The 21905-nt window shown below is 43.6% G+C and overlaps 1 protein-coding gene and 1 long non-coding RNA gene across 5 annotated transcripts in view; one reads left to right on the top strand and one right to left on the bottom strand.

The window, feature by feature from the left end:
• The window catches only part of LOC122451394, a 98489-nt gene that overhangs the window by 25625 nt on the left and 50959 nt on the right, over nt 1-21905 (bottom strand). For 2 of the 3 annotated variants that reach the window (XR_006272403.1, XR_006272402.1), the window contains exon 2: nt 3185-3231. The exons of the other annotated variant lie outside the window; for it this stretch is intronic. This is a non-coding gene — a long non-coding RNA (uncharacterized LOC122451394). The remainder of the gene's footprint in view (nt 1-3184; nt 3232-21905) is intronic. 3 annotated transcript variants of the gene reach the window in all.
• ZNF704 (zinc finger protein 704) overlaps nt 1-21905 on the top strand; it is a 250294-nt gene that overhangs the window by 202303 nt on the left and 26086 nt on the right. For both annotated transcript variants that reach the window (XM_043484182.1, XM_043484184.1), the window contains exons 5-6: nt 13239-13339; nt 21546-21813. In XM_043484182.1, coding sequence (XP_043340117.1) covers nt 13239-13339; nt 21546-21813 — 369 coding nt within the window. The remainder of the gene's footprint in view (nt 1-13238; nt 13340-21545; nt 21814-21905) is intronic.

The raw sequence follows: 21905 nt of genomic DNA, 5'->3' as shown, positions 1-21905 counted from the left end.
CGAGCCAAAATTCATACTCTTGCATTGCAGTTTGGTTGCCTCGGTCAGACTTGTATGTAAAGTCTTTAGGCTTCAACTCAATTAGGAGATAGTCAAGTCACCAAATGAAAAAAAAAAATCATTACAAACTGGCATTTATTTGAATAGCACAGACCCACTCTTCAGGAGTTTGGGAGCCATGTTTCTCCCTCTTTCTTTGTGACTTCTCCCTCCATTCAGACTCTGGATTTCCCCAGGGTGATAGCAAAAGGATGAAGCTTGTAGTCCCTATTTTTTTTTTTTTTTGCTGTGGGGTCGTAGTTCCTTGACCAGTAATTGAACCTGCACCGCCGCCTGCATTGGGAGCACAAAGTCTTAACCACTGGACCCCCAGGGAAGTCCCAAGTAGTCCCTAGTTTTTAATGCATGGATCGTACATAGACCAAGCCATTGCTTTTTGAACTTAAAGTTATTTTGAATAGTGGTAATAACAAGAAAGTAGGATGGTTGCGATTCATAATTCATTTTTTTAGTATATCAAGTGAACCAATATTTATTGAGCATCCAACAGGCACAATGCTCAATATCCTGAGATTAAAGTGCAGCCCAAGGGGCAGCCCAAGGAAGCCTTCAAGGTCGAAAGTTCGGCAGGTGGACACTGATGTATAAAAAGGCAATAATAATTATGAGCGATAGACGCTGTGCTCACAGTGTGGCCCCCCAGTGGTGCTAAATGTAAAGAACCCGCCTGCCAGTGCAGATAGACATAAGAGTTGTGGGTTTGATCTCTGGGTCCAGAAGATCCCAGGAGGAGGAAATGGCAACCCACTCCAGTAATCTTGCTTGGAGAATCCCATGGACAGAGGAGCCTGGCAGACCACAGTCCACGGGGGTCTCAAAGAGTTGGGCATAACTGAAGTGACTTACCAGGCACATAATGTGGTGGAATCACAGTGGCTGCAGTGCTGCTATTTTGGTTTTTAAAGTCATACCTCAAACGATTTCCAAGAGTTAACTGTCTAATCCATAGACAATATGTTCTAATTGGGGGACACTTTCTGATTCATTTTATTTTCCTCTTCATTCCCCTGAGGTTTATAATATCCATTTGAGACCGTGGACTTGTATTGGGCATATGTCCTGTGGGGATTGTTTGAGAACCTTCTAGATCAGTATTTTCCAAACTGCATGTCTCAATCCACTGGTGGGCTGTGAATCTTTTCAATGACTGTGAACAGCACATCTTTAAGGAACAGGACAGAATAGGGTGCAGTGGACATAATCAGGATGAGTACTGTTCCTTGATGCTTTGGTTTCAGCTGTCACCTATGTGTCTACTTTACAAATGGTGTCTCTTACTGTGGCTGATGGTCAAAAACGTTTGGAAGCCCCTATTCGTTAGTATAAAGAGAGAACATGTTAAGTGGTAAGTGAAGGTGTCCTGATTAGAAATCTAAAAATCCACATTCTAGACTCAACTTTGCTACCCTGAGAACTTCAGGAAAACACTTCATCTGTCTGATCATCTACTTCTTTGTCTGTTAAACAGGCAAACAGATATTATCAAACCTCTCTCAGGACTGTCATGAAGACTAAGTGTGACCAACCATAAGTATAGGAAGGGCTTATAAGCTCTAAAACTAGAATGTAGCAACTTTGTAATAGACCTGTTTTAAGACCCTGAAACAAAGTGGGAAGAGGCATACCCTATACTAATTATGAAGCAAAGACCCTGGTCTTCCTCCTCATGAAAACTTATTCAGAAGTTATCTTAACACTTTTTCTCACTCTCACCTCTTATATGATCCCTATTCCACTTGTGTAAAGAGGAAGAGAGATTTATTGCCTAAATAAGACATTATTGCTGCCTACTTTCAGTGGTGAGCAAGAAACAATTGCTGATATTATCAAATTTATATATACATATATAAGTAACTATATTTGTATATTTTATTATAGTTAACAAAATACTTTTAAATGCAGCATGTCATTTAATCATCAGGAACATCTTTGGCCTAGTCATATCCGCATTGTGCAGAAGAGGCTCACTGAGGTTATGTGAATTATCCAAAATCCTGTAGCTTATAATCTTAGAAATAAGATCAGCTTAGCTGAAATAGCAAAGATGAAACTCTTGAGGCAATTTCAAAGAATCCACATTTCCCTCTGCACCCAGAAGAAAATAACATGGAAAGAAAACAGTCAGACCCAGTTACAGCCAGCACAGCATGGCAGGGTGGGAGTGGGGTGCAGAGGGTTACAAAGAACTCAAAGACAGAGGAACTCCAGGCTGTCTGCTGAGGCATGGGTCCCCAACCTCCGAGATCTAATACCTGATGATCTGAGGTAGTGCTGATGTAATAATAATAGAAATAAAGTACACAATAAATGTAACATGCTTGAATCACCCTGAAACCATCCCCCCTCCGCGAAACCGGTGCCTCATGCCAAAAGGATTGTGGACCACTGTGCTGAGGGAGGTGGGGGCGGACAGCTTCCTGCGGGAAGGGCACATGGCTCTTTAGCCAAGGTAGGTGGGAACGCGAGGAGGGGAAGTGAAAGGCTTCTTTCTCCTGGCTCTGGAAATCAGCCAGCCAACTGCCTCAAGCCCCGTTCTAGCAGATTTTTCCTCTGGAATTTCAGACTGAGTGTACTCAGATGTTGAGAAGAGCCTAGTAGTATGAGCTGGGACTCCGGGACTACCGGGAAGGTGCAGTTCCTATCCTGACCACAAGGTGATGCAATGGCCCTAAATACAGCCGCTCCGGGCGTCTGGGAGAAAACAGTTCTATGGAAGGCCAAGAGTTAACATTCAATTCCCGAAGACCTCTAGAAAATCAAGAAGGGCTCATAACTAATTAATACTGTGCTTTTTTCCACGTCAGATTCCTAGTTCAGTCAGATTTGGGATTTGTCCTTTCCTAAACAGGATAAAACCGTTCGGGCTCTGGAATTAGCACCTCAGCTACAGTACTCATGAAAGTGTGAAAGTGCTAGTCGCAGTGACGTCCGAGTCTTTGCAGCCCCGCGGATGCACAGGGCTTCAGGCCCCTGTGTCCATGGAATTCTCCAGACAAGAATGCTGCAGTGGGTAGCCATTCCCTTCTCCAGGGGATCTTCCCTACCCAGGGATCGAACCCGGGTCTCCTGCATTGCAGACAGATTCTTTACCATCTGAGCCGTCAGGGAAGCCCGCAGTACTCACGTGAGCGTAGCAAATAACTTGATCTCTCTAAGGCTCAGTTTCCTCATCTGTAAAATATGAAAAATGATAGCACCGTAATGGTCAAGTTGTTGTGAGGGTGCTGCTAATATTTGCTTCCCTTTTTACCCACTTGACAACGGACTGAATGGCATTTGAGAAGCGTGAGTGTGGACAGGGAAGGCTGTCTGCCTCCATCCTCCGTTCTGGCCCCATAGGACCAGGGCTGCTGCAGCTCAGGACAGGGCCCCTCGGCCACCTCAGTCACCCTGGGCTTACTTAAGGTTAGTGGAAGAGGCCAGCCTACATGAGGTTAGGGGTGAAGGAGGCCATGACACTGGCAGAAGTCGGGGTCTCCCGAGGAAACCTGGCTCAGGACTCTGCATTTCAAAACATCAGCACGACTCAAAAGCAGTCGCAAAATTCCAGTCTTCATCACTTTCATTTATCTCACAGGCATCTTGACCATGAACCACTTTACCTGTAGACTGGGGAGATCTCAAGTCAGAAGGGGAAAAAAAAATAGCTCCGTTCACGTAAGATACTTCGCTCATCATTGTACGGTAGTAAACAGTGAATTAATCATTTGCTCTACTCTGCGTGTTCGATCTTTCGGAATCAGAAAGCAGTGAGTCACTTTTAAGTTGTGAATGACTGCTCCAAGAGACCCTCACGGCCCTCACAGTTATGGCTGTTGCCAGTCTCTAGGCTGACTTAATTGCTAACCCACTAATTTTGAGCAGAGAAGTGCCTTCTGTAAGAAGAACTGCTCCAGAAATAGACCCATCTGTTAGAAGTGCTGGGGAGGGCAGTGCTAAGAAAAGCCACTCGGGGTCACACCGTGTGGATCTCAGGGTGATGACACAGCATCGCCCGCCAGAGTCAGAGAGCTGATTGACCTCAGGGAGGATCAGGGTAAAGACGACAGATCTCGGCAATTTAATGACAGCATCTTAGAATAGTCTGCCAGGCAGTGTGTGGTCCAGGAGCGCAAAGGACTTAAAAAATCATCGAGCCCAGGCTCAACGTTTCCAAGTTTCAGGACCGCTTGGATCATGTCTGGACATGTGCAGATGTCCCCAAAAATGAGATGCACTTTTAGAATTCACTGATGGAGAAAATTTAATGATTAGGGATTTCTATTAATTCAGGAATACTTTAGTTTGTGGTTTTAGACATCATTTAAAATTGACTCCGTATTTAGGTATTATGTCCACACAGTCAAATGAACCCACTTTAAACATATCATTCAGTGAGTTTTAACTAATGTCTCCACGTGAGTAATCACCACTCTGATCCAGGCCAGCAGTTCTTGTGTCGTCTGGAGTCAAATGCTAACCCCCAACCCAGAGAGGCAGCCCTGATTTCTGTCACCAGAGATTAATTTTGCCTGTTGTAAATGGAATCAGACAGTGTGCGCTTTTTGGTGTACTAAGTACCAAGCGTGGGCCACAGGAGCTCTCATTGATTGCTCTTAGAAGTGTAAAATGGTACAACCCCTTTGTAAAACAGTTTGGCCGTTTCTTATAAAGTTAAGGATATACTCACCATATGACCCAGTAATTCCACTCTCAGATATTTACCTAAGAGATAAGAAAGCGTGTCCACAAAAGCACTTGTAGACAAGTTTCATAAGAGTTGTATTCATTGTCACTCCAAACTAGAGACCTATTTCCATAAACAGGGAAGTGGTTAAATAATTTCTGGTATATTTACACAACAGAATTCTGTACCACAGTAAAAGGGAACTAATGACTGAAGTATGAAACAGGGGGTGAAGCTCAAAAAAAAAATATGCTCAGATAAAGACATCAGATACATGAGAATACATTCTGTATTATTCCATTTATAGAAATATTTTTGCTATTTTTAAATTTTATGTATTCACACAGCACCCATAAATGGGACAAATAGGTGGGAAATGTTTAATCCCTGCTTGATATACATCTGAATTTTCCTATACACCTCATGGATCCAAGGTCACTAATCTTGTTCACTCTTCTTGTTTTACAAAGAAAGCAAACCCCAAACTAGTGAGGTGACATGTACAAGGCTGTTGTCCCAGTAAAGAACTGGAATGCCTTCAACTTCTAACAGTTATTGATTTTTTTTTTTTAAAGACAGTATTTGTCAGTCTTTTGGAACCTGCTGAGGGTCTGAGTGGACTTCTTGATCCTGAAAGAGCCCCTGGAGGCTTTGCCAAAGCTGTGAGTTCCCGGGAGACAGGCTGAGGAAGCGTGTGTGATGCAACACATTGACCTGTGTAGAATAACTGGACTGTCTTCTCTCTGGGAAGTTTGAATGCATGAATATCAACCCACCCTTTATCCCAACACTCACACACACACACACACACAAACACGCCAATCACCAAATAAAGGCAACTTGGTATTAACCCCAGGCTGCTATCTGGTAAACCAGTCATGTGATGATTAAAATCATACGTATGTACCTTCTGGAATATAGCTGTAATTGAACTTATCCCTGGCATTTTGTATATTTCAAAATCCAGCCATGTTTGCACTCTTGTATCTGAAGGTGACTTCAGTGGTCATCTTATCAGTCCTGTGTACCAGTCCGGGTTCTCTCAGGAAGATAGAAGCCACTCCATGTATCCTAAGTATGAAACAAGTCAAAACCAGCGTGGAGGCTTGCCATGGAGAGGGAAGCAGAGAGAAGATGAAGGAAGGCTTAGCCAAAGATCTCAGCCTATCACCCTAGAGCAATTGGTATCAGAGACATCCTGGGAGCTGCCACAAAGGTGATGAGTCTTCAGGAAGTTCTCTCCAACCATAGTAGCCCCAAGGCCAAAGTTGAGTGATTCTAAAGAAGCATCTCCTGGAAGCTGCTGCGAACGTCGCACCGAGCATGTGTGAGATTCCTTGAGTCGGCTTATAACTGTCAGGCTGTTGTTTACTAAGTCACATTCAACTCTTTTGCAACCCCATGGACTGTAGCCTGCCAGGCTCCTCTGTCCATGGGATTTCCCAGGCAAGAATACTGAAGTGGGTTGCCATTTCCTTCTCTGCAGTGTAGGGAACCTGCGGCTCCTCCATTGACAAGCAGGTTCTTTACTGCTGAGTAACCTGAGAAGCCCAACTGCCAGGAGCTTCAGCTAGACCAGGCAGATGCGTGGAGAACCATAGCTCATTGAGCTTCCCAGCCAACAGTGGCCTCTCCCTACCTCGGACATCCCAGCCTGGTGAACATCTGCTGAAGCTGGGAAGAGAAGCCAGGGCTGAGGCACAGATGGTCACGTTCAGGCTTGGCGGCTGCGACTCTGCCGGCCGCTTTGCTTAGTTTGGCTTCTTTGGGCGAGCTTGGACCCATGTGGCAATCTGGGTGCTGTTTATTTAGCTATGTCTTCCTGTTCTCCTCCTCCCGTGGCAGACTTTCCTTTAGCATAACAGGGAGCAGTTCTGTAGACAAAGGATTTGTCTCCACTGAAAGTAACCAGGGTACTCTGAAAAGTACTTAACCACTATTTAAGGCAGGAGTCCCCAACCTCCACAATCTATTTCCTAATGATCTGAATTGGAGTTGATGTACTAATAATACAGATAAAGTCCACAGTAAGTGTAATGCACTTCAATCATCCCCAAACCATCCCCTGACCCCAGTCCATGAAAAAATTGTCTTCCACGAAACTGGTCTTTGGTACCAAAAAGGTTGCTTGAGGGCTTAGTCACTCAGTCATGTCTGACTCTTTTATACCCTGTGGACTGTAGCCTGCCAGGCTCCTCTGTCCATGGATTTTCCCTCCAGGAGTATGGGAGTGGGTCGCAGTGCCCTCCTCCAGGGGATCTTCCAAATCCAGGGATCAAACCCACATTTCCTGCATCTCCTGCATTGTAGGCAGATTTTTTTTCACCACTGAGCCACTGAGAAAGCCCACCAGAAAGGTTGGGGACCACTGATTTAAGAGACCTTATGGTTTGACACACCTTCACCTAGGTAGAAAGAAGTCACTTGACTGCATTAAAGTTGAGGTTCTTGTGCTAGTATAGTTGTATTCTCTAAAAATTAATCAAGCAAGTATTAATATTACAGGTTGACTTCTATTTTAATTTAAAATAGGGTAATTTTTATATTTTGCATCACCAACTCAATGGATGTGACTTTGAGCAAGCTCTGGGAGATAGTGAAGGCCAGAGGAGCCTGGCGTGCTGCAGTCCATGGGGTCACAAAGAGTCAGACACGATGGAGCAACTGAACAACAACACAACTTCTATGTTTGGAAATTAATGTAAAATTAAGATACCCTTCCCCAATATTTTCACCATGCAATAATTTTCAGCATACAATATTTTCACCATGCAATTTTTATTTGCCTTAAATAACCCCCCAAATATATAATGTTGTTTATGTTCTTTTATAACCTACTTTTGCCCCATTTCAATCAAGGTCCTGGGAGAAGTTGGTGGTGTTCTCAGATGGGGTAACTGAGAAGAGTTTAATAAAGAAACTCTTATAAAGGAGTAAATAGGGCTGGAAGAAATCAGAAGAGATGATGCAGTACCCCACGGGCAAAAGAGAAAAGCAAGAAGAAATAAAGTTGATCATTTTTCTTCATGTCCATTATCTACTTTTGTTTGGACAACAGATTTCTTTGGAGCCCTTAGTAGGAGCCCAGAAAATTATGGGTATGAGTAAAGAATCCACCTGCAATGCAGGAGACCCCGGTTCAATTCCTGGGTCAGGAAGATTCCCCTGGAAAGGGGATAGGCTACCCACTCCAGTATTCTTGGGCTTCCCTGATGGCTCAGTTGGTAAAGAATCCACCTGCAATGCGGGAGACCTGGGTTCAATCCCTGGGTTGGGAAGATCCCCTGGCAACCCACTCCATTATTCTTGCCTGGAGAATCCGCATAGACAGAGGAGCCTGACGGGCTATAGTCCATGGGTGGCAGAGTCAGACATGACTGACTAAGTATACAGCACATAATCGAGGAGATGATACACAAACACTTGTAATTGGTAGTTCTCCAAAATCCAAGGGATTTAGAGAGGATGTTGGTCAGCTTCATTGTGTTTGGGGAGTTTGACACCTCTGTATCAGCTACTTCCTCCTAAGGAAAGGAGTTATACCAATGACATTTATTTTTCTATCGTTAGTACCAGGCTTTATTAATCAATTCAAGAAGCAAATGCTTGACGTGTTATTGCAAGAACCAGGAACAGCAGTCTTATCAATAATACTTGTTATGGCACAGAAATACCACTGTGATTGTCATTTCCCAAAACAGTTACCAATTTGACCGTAAGAAATTCCTAAGGTGTTGGAGGAATTTGGCTCTGCATGTTGTGTAATACTATTATATTAATTTCAAAAGACTATCTATTAATAACTGACTAATTGTTGTACATGCACACATGTGAAGTCACTTCAGTTGTATCCAATTCTTTGCAACTCTAAGGACTGTAGCCTGTCAGGCTCCTCCATCCATGGGGTTCTCCAAGCAAGAATACTGGAGTGGGTTGCCATGCCCTCCTCCAGGGGATCTTCCAGACCCAGGGATCAAACCTGCGTCTTTCACATCTCCTGAATTGGCAGGCAGTTTCTTTACCACTGGCGCCACCTGGGAACATCAAATGATACTGCATAAGTCACATATTCCTTCTTAAGCCACTTTCTTCTATTTGTGCTGGTAATACCACCCTATCTTGATTACCACTACTGCCCACACCCTGTCTCTCTGTCTTTTCCTTCTCAGTCTCCAACATGAAATATTGAATCTGCAGTATGCTGGGCCTTCTAATTATCTCTAGCTGTATATCCCCCTAGATGGTCTCATCTAGATCTGTTTTAAGAACTCCTTCAGGTCCTGACTCCAAATGTATATCTCTAGACCTGACTTCTTCTCAGTTTCAGGCTCATAGATCCATTGTCCTACTAGCCAGTAGGTATCTCAAAATGAATGTATCCCAAAGAGAACCTCAACTCATCTCGATACAGAAGTCATCTTTAATACCATCCCTTTTAACATTCCTCATGCTCAACCCAACAACAGGTACTGCTGGATCTGCCTCCAAAATGGACCCTGATAGTGTCTACTTATCTCTGTTCTCATGGCCCAAATCTTCTTCAAGCCGCCATCTTTTCTGACCCGCAGTAGCACTACACTGGTGACCTTATTTTTCCTTCCCAGAACAGAACAGAATGATCTTTTCTTTTCTTTTTGGCCATACCACACAGCATGTTGGATCTTAGTTCCCCAGCCAGGGATCTGACTCACACTCCCTGCGTTGGAAACATGGAGTCTTAACCACACTGGACCACCAGGGGAGTCCAAGAGTGATATTTTCTTAAAATCTAAATCATATCATATCACTCCCCAACTTCAACCCCTTCAGTAGCTTCTTTATTTTAGAATAAAACCCAGATTCCTTACCCTTACCTACAAGACCCTGCGTAATCCTCCTTGCCTCCATGGCCCTCCTTGCCTCTCCACATGATCTCAAACAGGTCACACCGTCTCTCCTTTCCCTCCAAATTAACCGTTCCTTTCTGGCCCTACAGTATGTCAAGCTCTTCTGCATCTTCACAGCTTCTCATTAACTCTTCCTTCTACCTGGAAAACTCTAGCTCATAGCATGGTTGGCTCCTTTTCCAACCTTCAGGTCCCAGCTCACAAGTCACCTTCTAGAGGCTTCATCTGACCTAGCGTTTCCCACCCCCATTTCCAGAAACATTACCATACCTGAAACAATTATCATTTGTGATCATTTCTGTCTCTCCCCCATTAGAATGTAAGTTCCTGAAGAACAGCTTCTTTTCTTTCCATCACAGCCACTGGAATATTCCTTGCTAAGTAGCTATTTAATTTAATGAATAAAGGAATACCATCAGCAAGAAGGCTGGGAATGAATCAAAAAGTGCTTTCATCTATCATGACTTCATTTCCAGATGGATATTTGGACTCTCAGATATCTGTAATTTTGGTTTGAGTCATTAATTCCCTTAAGTGGAAGATATTTTTTAATAGAACAGCTTCATTGTTTGAGAAATGAGCAGAAAGCACTCATAGGGTGAGGATTTGTTCATTAATATCGTCGTCATCTGCCCTGAATTAAAAAAAAAAAAATCAAGCCAATTCTTTTTTGTGAACCTTGGGGCTGGAGTAGAGGGCAGGGCAGGTTTTAAATTCTTCCCCTTTGGTTCATCTTCCATTTCATGCATTTGGACCAGTGGCTCAAGAAGATCAGGGAGCCTGAAATTTGTGAATGGTCTCCTTAGAATAAACACCAACTCATCAGGATAGTGTATTTTAAAGTGTCCTAATTCTGTCTCTGCTTCTCAGCTCCCCTCACATCCCTCTCTCAGTTTCTGCTCCAGCTCTTTGCTGCTGCAGCCAGCTCCTGGAGCTCAGTACTGCTCATTGCAGCAGGAAGCACGGGCGAGCTGTCCACAGTGCCCGGGAGCTGCAGTGGGAATAGCTAGGTCACAGTGTCAGGAAGGCCAGCCACCTGGGACCTCTGGGACCCCCCAGTTCCCTGGGCTCATGAAGCTCACAGGAGGCATGGGCTCCTTCTTGCTGCCACTAATCTATCTGTTGCAACAGACTGTAGCCATGTGCCACCATGCTGTGTCTTCCACTTGCCACCCCGAAAGTGATCATTCCCAACACACAGGATACTCCTCACTTCTGTAAGTTCCTAGGTATTTTGTTTCAAAGATTTGGGTGGGGGTGACTGGCTGAATCAAGGTACTAATTCCATTATAATAGCCAGTGAGTCATCCTCTAAATGTGTAAATGATGGCTTTCTAGAACAGGGCTAGAGAGCAGAAATCCTACTAGACTTGTAAACAAACCTACAGCAATTCCGTCAGTTCAGGGAAGGTGTCATTGTTTATTGGTCAGGGGAGGCTTACGGTTGAAACAACCCATTTCCAAACTTCAGTGGCTTAACTATATAAAGGATTTCTCATGTCACAATCCAATCAGGTCAGCAGAAGTGATGAAGGAGTGTTTCTGCTCTACACATTCTCCAGGGACCCAGACCCCTTCCTCCCAGTGCAGAGATTCTTAACTTGGAGTCCACAAGTCCCGCAAAGGGAGCGGAAAGAATTCAGGGAGTCTGTGAAATTAGATGGGAGAAAAAGTAATCTTTATTGTCATTAATGTTTTAACTATAATTTAGCATTTCCTACAATTATGATTGGAGACATCAAACCACTATAGTATTAGTGCCTCATGTGACGTTACTACCAATATGAAACGTGGATATTTCCATATCATCCTACAATCTTAGCAGATATCATGAAATATCATTTATGCACAACACTACTTTGAAATTATGGTAGTTACTAGATTCACTTAAAGATCTTATTAGTTTATGTGTTAAAGAGTATAATATATTACCACTTCACTTTTTTAGTATTTTGATAACTATTTCAGCACACTCACAGTTTTTTTATTCCTGTGTATTTTATTTTAAACATTATTAATAAAAACATTACTTTAAGAAGGGGTTCATAGAATTTAGCAGACTGCCAAAAGAATTCATGGCCAACAAAAGGTTAAAAATCCCTAAAGTATAAGTTCTGACTATATAGCAGAGGGAACTATATTCAATATCGCATGATAAACCATAATGGAAAAGAATATAGAAAAGAATGTATAGCTGAATCATTTTGTTGTACAGCAGAATTAACACAACATTGTAAATCAACTATACTTCCATTTTTAAAATATTGAAAAAAAAAAATCCCTGATCTAGTGGCGCTACTGTCCCCTAAGTCCCTGAGTATCCCCAACCTCTAATCAGCCAAATAGGCTGGAGTGACATTGAAAAGTAATTTAGGGACGAGGCTTAGAAGGAATGTATGTCACTTCTGCCCTTATTCCATTGGCCCTAATTCAGTCACGTGACTTCGCCTAACTTCACAGGGGGCTGGGAAATGAAGTCTAGCTGTGTTCCCAGGAGGAAACAAGGATGGGGCTTGGTGAGCACATGGGAGAAAACTCACTCCCTGTCAAATTCACTCCAGGAAGTATAATCATCATAAGACCATAATAGCTGCCATTGGTTGAATAATTACTCCTGTCAGTATTGTGCTAAACGATTTGCTTTCATAACCTCATTTAATCATCATAATAACCCTGTGAGACAGGTACTATTGTTCTTATTTGATAAATAAGGAAACTAGAACTTGAGAAAGTAAGTCCAAAATCAGTGCTCTCAATCACTTTGCTGGACTGTTTTGGAAAACTTCTAAGATCCTTGTAGGAGAAGATAGATTTGTGTCCTGGTGGAGAGAGTAGTTCCAGGAGCCAAACTTCCAAAATTCATATTCTGGTTTTGCTAGAAGCTGGCTCCCTTGACTAGGCATGTTTTACTGAAGCTTTCCATGAATCTGTAAAGCAGTGATGATAATAGTATCCATCTTTTAGGATTAAATGAGATAAACTCTTAGACTAGCACTTGGCACATACTAAGTGCTCAATGAATATTCTAAAATTCCCTGTCATTAATGCCGGGTTTCCTTGGTGGCTCAGATGATAAAGAATCCACCTGGAATGCAGGACACCTGAGTTCCATCCCTGGGTTGGGAAGATTCCCTGGAGAAGGGCATGGCAGCCCATTCTAGTATTCTTGCCTGGAGAATCCCCGTGGACAGGGGAGCCTGGTGGGCTACAGTCCATGGGATCACAAAGAGTCGGACATGATTGAGCGACTAAGCACAGAACAATGCCTAAAAGACACTGTAACCACCTTAAAAAAAAAAAAGTGAACTAATGGGGTGGGAGGAAGGTTCAAGAGGGAGCAGACATACATATACCTGTGGCTGATTCATGTTGATGTATGGCAGACACCAGCCCAATATTGTAAATCAATTATCCCTCAATTAAAAATAATTTTTTAAAAAAGTAAACTAAACATTCCAGCAGGGCTCAGTATTCAAGAAGGAAGCAAGAAAATCTCTTGAAGTCACTAGGATCCTTGCCTGGGGGGTTTCCTAGAATGGTGTGCTGAGTTATAGTCAAGAGAATGGGAAGCTATTATGTTGATGGGTTAGTTTTCATCTTAATGTAACCTTGTCTTCCCTTATTAGAACTCCATGAAGGTGATGTTCAAATGCCTCTGGAAGAACTGTGGGAAGGTTCTGAGCACTGCGGTGGGTATCCAGAAGCACATCCGGACCATTCATCTCGGGTAAGGAGCCCTCCCTTTGGATCTGGGTGTGTCTCCATCAAGTTCAGTCCAGGACCACCTGCACTTGGAATTACACTTCACATTGTGCCTTAAAAATTCTGAACACAGAAGCAGAGCCTGGGCCTGCTTGGTCTTCCTAATCAAGAGATGGATATGGAGATGGCCATGCAGATAATACAGGCCAGTATGACAAGTGGAAAGAATATGAACTTAGAGCTGTGAAGCCTCCCTAATATACTCACTAAGTGATATTAAGCAAGCTGCTGCTCGGAGCCCCAGTTCCATCTGAAAAGGAAACTCAGACTATCAGCCCTGCAGGGTCATGTGTGATGGTCGAAAATAAAATGTATGTGAGAGTGATTTGTAAAAGATGGAGCAGTGGGGTAGGGTAGGATAAGGAGTCCTTAGACCCCCTGAAAATGTTTGTAAAATTATATGTGCAATTTTTTCCCCAGTGGAGTATATTCATGACTTTGAGCCTCAAAGGCAGACATACCCTGAAAAGGGTTTAAGAAACACAGTGACAATCAGTGTTTCTATTCTTATGAAGCCTGGTGACCCGCTCTATCCTTTTCTGTTGCCCAAATAAGTCCTTTCTTTGTACAACAGATACATTTCCCTGTGTTATACAAAAACCTTTCCAAGGAAAGATAAAAGGAAGTTTTGAGCAGCAGGGATTAGGGGCCACTCCAGAAGGGCTGTGATGGTACAGCCTCTTGTTCTTTAGTCTGTGGGTCTTTCTTGTCCGGGGATGTGGAACTAAGAAGGGATCTTGAGAAGCTGTAAGTGATAAACTGTGCACAAGGCAAATCCAAACACATGACCGAGCCCCCCAAATGCCTGGACACAGAAGGATCTTTTCGAAAAGATGTTGTTGTTGTTGTTGTTCAGTCGCTAAGTCGTGTCTCTTTGCAGCCCCATGGACTGCAGAACACCAGGCTTCCCTGTCCTTCACAATCTCCCTGAGTTGGCTCAAACTCATGTCCATTGAGTCACTGATGCCATCCAACCATCTCGTCCTCTGTCACCCCCTTCTCCTCTTGCCTTTGATATTTCGCAGCATCAGGGTCTTCTTCAATGAATTGGCTCTCCGCATCAGGTGGCCAAAGAATTGTAGCCTCAGCTTCAGCATCAGTCCTTCCAATGAATATTCAGGGTTGATTTCCTTTAAGATGGACTGGTTGGATCTCCTTGCTATGACTGCTGAGAAATAAGCACTACAATCACTTTGCCCAACCAAGGGTAAACATAGGGAAGGCATCATCCGTAAAAAGTGGTAGAAAAAGAAAACAATAACGGGTTCCAAGGTGATTTTGCTGATTCCTGTGGATGGGCTCCTGCCATGGCTGGAAAGAAGCAGGAATCCAGCTCCCTCACCCATAGGCTGGGAATGCCGGGGACATAGCCAGACCCTTCTAGAGGATGGCATGTGAAAAATCACCAAGCTCTGTGGTCGTGGCCCAGCAAAGCAGGGCTTCTGCTCCATGAGCCAGAGGGTCCACCTCACCCTCCAAGAAACCCCACACAGAACCCACTCCTTCTGGGAAGGAAACCCCACAGCGTCTCCCCTCACCTCTCACCATCAGGACAGCTCACAGTGTAAATATCTCAGTTATTTGAACGTTTAGAAAGAGCTTCCTGAAGCTAGAATCAGGTGCTGGGGGTCTTTGTTTTAAAGTCCATCGGCCCAAAAAGTCAAATCCTATTCAGCACCACACAGAAACACATACCCTATCTATGTGTTTATAGACTGTGAGTAGCATCACTTGATTTTCTTTTGAGCTTCCAGGATGCTCTCCTGGTGGGTGAAATTCAAGTACAGCAGGTGCTGTATTTGCTTCCCTGGGATTCCCTTTTTACTCTGCATGTTTCACATGGCCTTGATGAGTTAGAATCCCCATCTCTGCCAGCCACGGCCCAGGAATGAGCCTGGGAGGCTATAGGAGGATGGGGCAGTTTTTAATGAGTGTTGATTGCTTGTGAAGAAGAAGGGAGCATACCCCAAGCCCCAAAATACTTATCTTGTGTCTGATAGAGCTGCAGTGCACACCACGCCAGCATAAGAAGTACACTGTTTTTCTCTGAATTCTCACTCCGTTCTTACACACCAGGGGCTGATCCTGATTTACCCCCGTGTAGGACACACCATTTTCCCCAGGCCTGCGTGTCTATTAGTAGCACTCGGCAGCCGGTAGCGACTCGGCTCACCCTTTCCTGGAGAGGAAGTGGGGACAGGAATAGAACAGATGCACATTCTTCGGCCCACTCTCTGGGGTCTTTGATGCTTTGCTTGTAGGAGAGCCAAGCCCTGCCTGACCTGATACGGAGCAGACACCTCCCTAGACACCTCAGCCAGAGAGCTCAGGGGATACAGAACCAGGCTGGGAGAAGCCACTGATCTGGCTGAACAAAAAGGCCCAGGAGAAAGGGAGATTTGTATTTTAGGTTCTGTACAGGGATTGTCAGTGGGAAAAAAGTTTATTCTGAGTCAGTGCCCTGCTGCTGCCAGATATGGTCATGAAACTTGGAGATGCCCCAGGAAAGGAAGATTTACAGATCCCATCCCATAAAACCGGGTACAAGAATGTGCATCATTTCCCTAGAAATCCTCAAATCCAACAAATGTTAGTTATTTGACAGGCTTCCCAGGTGGTGCAGTGGTAAAATCCGCCTACCAATGCAGGAGACGCAAGAGACGCCGCTTCCATCCCTAGGTCGGGAAGATCTCCTGGAGGAGGGCATGGCAACCCACTCCAGTATTCCTGCCTGGAAAATCCCATGGACAAAGGAGCCTGATAGGCTACAGTTCATGGGATTGCAAAGAGTTGGACATGACTGAGCCCCCGCCTACACACACACACACACACACACACACACACACACACAGGACAGTTATTTTCTTTTACACAAAACTTACTCTGGAAAAGCACAATTTTCTGTGTCTCAGAAGAACCTGTGGAAGCACCAGAAGATACTTTCCTAGTGGTAGTAAACACTGAGTCTTTCTAGCTTCAGCCTTATTTTTATTTAATCAACATTTAGTGCTTATTACTCGTGAGCGCGCTCCACCTCTAAGCACTGTGTTCGGCAGGCTCCCGGTGGACCCGGAAGGCCAGCTCTGCTGTCCTACTGTATATAAGGGCACGGGCTGCCAGAAGGCATCTGGGAGGTGTCAGGATTTGAACCTGGCCAATGTAACTCCAGAATTCATGTTGGTAATCACTGTGCTATAGCATCGGCCTCTTTCTTTCATTCGTTCAGCATTTAACAGGCACCTACTGTGTGCCAGATGCACTGAAACATGTGGTATCTGTTAAACAAAAATGAACAAGACACAGCCCTAAAGAATCTGTCTTAGGGAGGCAACAGAAGTTTAAAAAAATTACAGAAATGTACCAAATCATTAAATAAATAAAGTGAATTGAAATGAACACACTTCAGAGTAAGTCCCTGGTGGCTCAGATGGTAAAGAATCTGCCTACAATGCAGGAGACCTGGGTTCAATCCCTGGGTTGGGAAGATCCCCTGGAGAAGGGAATGGCTACCCACTCCAGTATTCTTGGGCTTCCCTGGTGGCTCAGCTGGTAAAGAATCTGCCTACAATGTGGGAGACCTGGGTTCGATCCCTGGGTTGGGAAGATCCCCTGGAGAAGGGAACGTCCAACCACTTCATTGCAACCGCCTGGAGAATTCCAGGGGATTGCAAAGAAGCAGACACGCTGAGAGACTTTCACTTCCACTTCTTCAAAAGGAGCTCAGAGGATTTAACTGATGCTAACTCCTGATGCCTGTCACTCAAACGAAGTCCCCAGTTTGAGAGCTCAGGCCACTTGCGCCCCCACCCCTCGCCCAGCCGCTGCCAGCCGCTCCACAGCCTGCTCACTGGCTCCTGTTCCTCTTGCCCTCCTGCCCTCTGTTCTCTCTCCAGACAATGGCCAGGGTGAGCCCTTTAAAAGTAACATGTCTGTTTCTGTTTTGTAGGTAAATTCATTGGTATCATTATTTTTAGATTCCATATAAAAGTGGTAGAATATGATATTTGTCTTTCTCTATCTTACTTTACTTAATGTGATAATACCTAGTTCCAGCCATGTTGCAAATGGCATTAGATGGCATTAGAGAACAAATTTATGGTTCTCAAACGGCATAGAAGAGGAAGGGGTGGAGTGGGGAGAGATAAATTAGGAGCTTGGGATTAGCAAATACACACTACCATGTATAAAACAGATAAACCACAAGGACTTACTGTATAGTGCAGGGAACTGTCCTCAATATCCTGTGGTAACCCACAATGGAAACAAACCTGGGAAAGAATACACACACACATACACACACACGCACACACACATGCACACGCGCGTGCACGCACACGCACGCACGCATGCGCACACACATACGCACGCACACACACACACACATGCACACACGCGCGCGTGCACGCATGTGGCACTTTGCTGTACACCTGAAACTAACACAACATTGTAAATTAACTGTACTTGCTATACTTCAATTTTAAAAAACAAAAATAACAAGTAACCTAGATTCTTCAAAATCCCCAGAGGCTTCCATCATATTCAGAACAAAATACCAAGTTTTTCCCGAGGGCTGACAGCCCTGTGCCATTGCGTCTCCACCTTCCTTCCCATTCTTCTCCCATCACTCATTGCCTGGCACCCTGAGCACCAGCCACCTACCTCTCGGTCCTTCTCAGAAAGCAACAAGCCAGCCCACCCCAAGGTTCTGTGCATTCTTCTCCCATAGTTCCCACAAGGGTTTTCCCCTCACCTCATTGAGACCTCTGCTCAAATGTCATCTCCTCAGAGAGTCTTCCTATGAATACTCTATTTAAAATAATGTCCCCCATCGCTTTCCCTGATTAAGGATGCTCTTAATGCTGCTTAATTTTTCTTTCTGGGATTTATCTCTACCTAATGTATTAAATGGAGAAGGCAATGGCACCCCACTCCAGTACTCTTGCCTAGAAAATCCCATGGATGGAGGAGCCTGGTAGGCTGTGGTCCATGAGGTCACTAAGAGTCAGACACAACTGAGCGACTTCACTTTCACTTTTCACTTTCATGCATTGGAGAAGGAAATGGCAACCCACTCCAGTGTTCTTGCCTGGAGAATCTCAGGGATGGGGGAGCCTGGTGGGCTGCTGTCTATGGGGTCGCACAGAGTCAGACATGACTGAAGTGACTTAGCAGCAATGTATTAAATATCTGTTTCTTTATGGGTTTACTTTTTTTTAATTGACTTATGGTTGATGAATAGTATTATATAAGTTGCACATGTACTGTATGGTAATTCACAATTTTTTATGATTATAGTCCATTTATATTTACTGTAAAATATTGGCTATACACCCTGTGTTTTACAATAATACATCCTTTAGCCTAGCTGGTAATCCACCTGCAATGCAGGAGACCACAGTTCTATTCCTGTGTTGGGAAGATCCGCTGGAGAAGGGATAGGCTACCCACTCCAGTATTCTTGGGCTTCACTGGTGGTTCAGACGGTAAAGAATTCGCCTGTAATGTGGGAGACCTGGGTTTGATCCCTGGGTTGAAAAGATCTCCTGGAGAACGGAATTGCTACCCACTCCAGTATTCTTGCCTGGAGAATTCCATGGACAGAGGAGCCCAGCAGGCTATAGGCCATGGGGTTGCAAAGAGTTGGACACAACTGCGCAATTTTCACATACATACACACATCCTTGTAGTTTATTTTATCCATAATAGTTTATACCTCTTAATCCTCTACCCCTGTTCTTCCCCTCCCCCTCCTTAACTATTGGTTTGTTCTCTATATCTGCTTCTTTTTTGTCATATTCACTAGTCTGTTGTATTTTTTAGATTCCACATATAAGTAATATCATAGTATTTGTCTTTGTCTGACTTATCTCATTGGCATAATACCCTCAAAGTCCATTCATGTTGTCACAATGGCAAAATTTCATTCTTTATACCTGAGTAGTATGAGTGTGTGTGTGTGTGTTAGTAGCTCAATCGTGTCAGACTGTTTACAACACCATGGACTGTAACCTGCCAGGCTCCTTTGTCCATGGAATTCTCCAGGCAAGAATACTAGAGTGGGTTGCTATTTCCTTCTCCAAGGGATCTTCCCAACCCAGGGATCAAAGTCAGGTCTCTTGCATTGTGGGCAAATTCTTTACTATCTGAGCCACCAGTGTGTGTGTGTATAACATGTTCATCTATTCGTATGTTCATTGACACTTAGGTTGCTTCCATATCTTGGCAATTATAGATAATACTGCTATGAACATTGGAGTGCATGTGTCTTTTCGAATTGATGTTTCTGGTGGGTTTTTTGTTTTTTTTTATTTTATTCAGATATATACCCAGGAGTGGAATTGCTAGGTCATATGGTAGTTCTATTTTTAATTTTTTGAGAAACCTCCGTACTATTTTCCACAGTGACTGCACCAGTTTACCTTCCCACCAACAGTGTGTGAGAGTTGTCTTTTCTCCACATGCTCACCAATATTTGTTGTGTTCTTTTTGATGATAGTCATTCTGACAGGTGTAAGGTAACGCTTCATTGTTGGTATTATTGGTTTGATTTCCAATTCCCTGATAATTAGTGATGTAGAGCATCTTTTAATGTGCCTTTTGGCCAACTTCATGTCCTCTTTGGGAAAAAGTCTATTTAGTTCTGCTCATTTTTTAAATAGAATTGTTTTTTTTTTTTAATGTTGAGTTAATGAGCTATTTATATGTCTTGAATATTAACCCCTTATCAGTCATGTCATTTGAAAATATTTTCTCCCATTCAGTTGTTTGTCTTTTCACTTTGTTGATAGCTTCCTTTGCTGTGCAAAAGTTTTTAAGTTTAATTAGGTCCCATTTCCTTATTTTTGCTTTTATTTTCTTTGCTTTAGGAGACAGACTCGAAAAAAAAAAAAAAAATATTGCTACAATAGATGTCAAAGAGTGCCCTGCCTATGTTTTCTTTTAGCAATTTTGTGATGTAATGTCTTACATTTAGCTCTTTAATCCATTTTTAGTTTATTTTTGTATATGGTGTTAAAGAATGTTCTAATTTCATTCATTTACATGTGGCTGTCCAGTTTTCCCAGCAACGTATGTAGAAGAGACTACCTTTTCTCCATTGTATATTCTCGCCTCCTTTGTCATAGATTAATGGACCGTAAGTGTGTAAGTCTATTTCTGGGCTCTCTGTTCTGTCCCAATGATCAATGTATCTGTTCTTATGCCAGTGGATGCATGCTCAGTCACTTCAGTCATGTCTGACTCTTTGAGACCCTATGGACTGTAGCCTGCCATGCTCCTCTGTCCATGGGATTTTCCAAACTAAATGCTGGAGTGGATTGCCATGCCCTCATCCAGGGGATCTTCCTGACTCAGGAATCAAACCTGTGGCTCCTGTATCGCCTTCATTGCAGGTGGATTCTTTACCCACTGAGCCACTGGGAATGCCCTTTATGCCAGCCCCATACTGTTTCATTCACTGTGATTTTACAGGATAGTCAGAAGTCAGGGGAGATGATTCTTCCAGCTCTGTCCTTTCTCAAGATTGTTTTAGCTATTTGGAGTCTTTCGTGTTTTCAGACAACTTTTCAAATTATTTGTTCTAGTTCAGTGAAAAATGTCATTAGTATTTTAATAGGAATTGCATTGACTCTGTAGATTGCCTTGGAGAGCATGGTCATTTTAACAATGTTAATTCTTCTAATCCAAGAACATGGTGTATTTTTCCATCTGTTTGTGTTGTCTTCAATTTCTTTCATCAGTGTCAGATAGTTTTCCAAGTGCAGGTCTTTTACCTCCTTAGGCAGGTTTATTCCTAGGGATATTATTATTTATTTTTGATGTGTTCTGTTACAAGTTTCTTGTCTGCCTCTCCCACTAAACTGTATGTCCCATCAGGGCAGAATCTGTTTTGTTCACTCTAATACTGGGTTCCTAAAAAAGTGCCTGGACATAGTAGACTCTCAGTAAATTTTTTTTTGAATATTTGATTGATTGGTTGATTAGTTGAGTCAATTGCTTTAAGATATCAAGGAAGGCTTCCCCGGAAGTGGACAGTTGCAGGATAAGTAGAAGTTTGCCAAGCAAACAGGACAGAGGACAAGCATTCCAGACAGAAGGAACAGCATGTACGAGATCTCAAGGCAAGAAAGCAGTGTGGGTGAGTAGGATTGCTTTGCTCTCTTTTGCATTAGGCGTGTTGGGGAGTCTGACTACAGTGATGGAGAAGAAGACTTTTACTACACTGAGATCAAGCTCAACACGGACTCCGTGGCAGACGGTCTGAGCAGCCTGGCCCCAGTTTCACCTTCCCAATCCCTGGCTTCGCCTCCTACTTTTCCCATCCCAGATTCCAGCCGAACAGAAACTCCTTGTGCCAAAACTGAGACAAAACTGATGACGCCCTTGAGCCGCTCTGCTCCCACCACCCTCTACCTCGTGCATACTGACCACGCTTACCAGGTGACTGGCCAGGGGTCGTGAGAGCATCACTTTACTCCTAACCAGAAGCAGTAGCATTCTGACCTGTGAGTTAAGGGTTGTTACTATTGTGT

The sequence above is a fragment of the Cervus canadensis genome, chromosome 12 (genome assembly GCF_019320065.1).
Source record: "Cervus canadensis isolate Bull #8, Minnesota chromosome 12, ASM1932006v1, whole genome shotgun sequence".
NCBI lineage: Eukaryota > Metazoa > Chordata > Mammalia > Artiodactyla > Cervidae > Cervus > Cervus canadensis.
The sequence above is the reverse complement of the archived record's forward strand: the minus strand, read 5'-3'. Positions and strand labels throughout refer to the sequence as shown.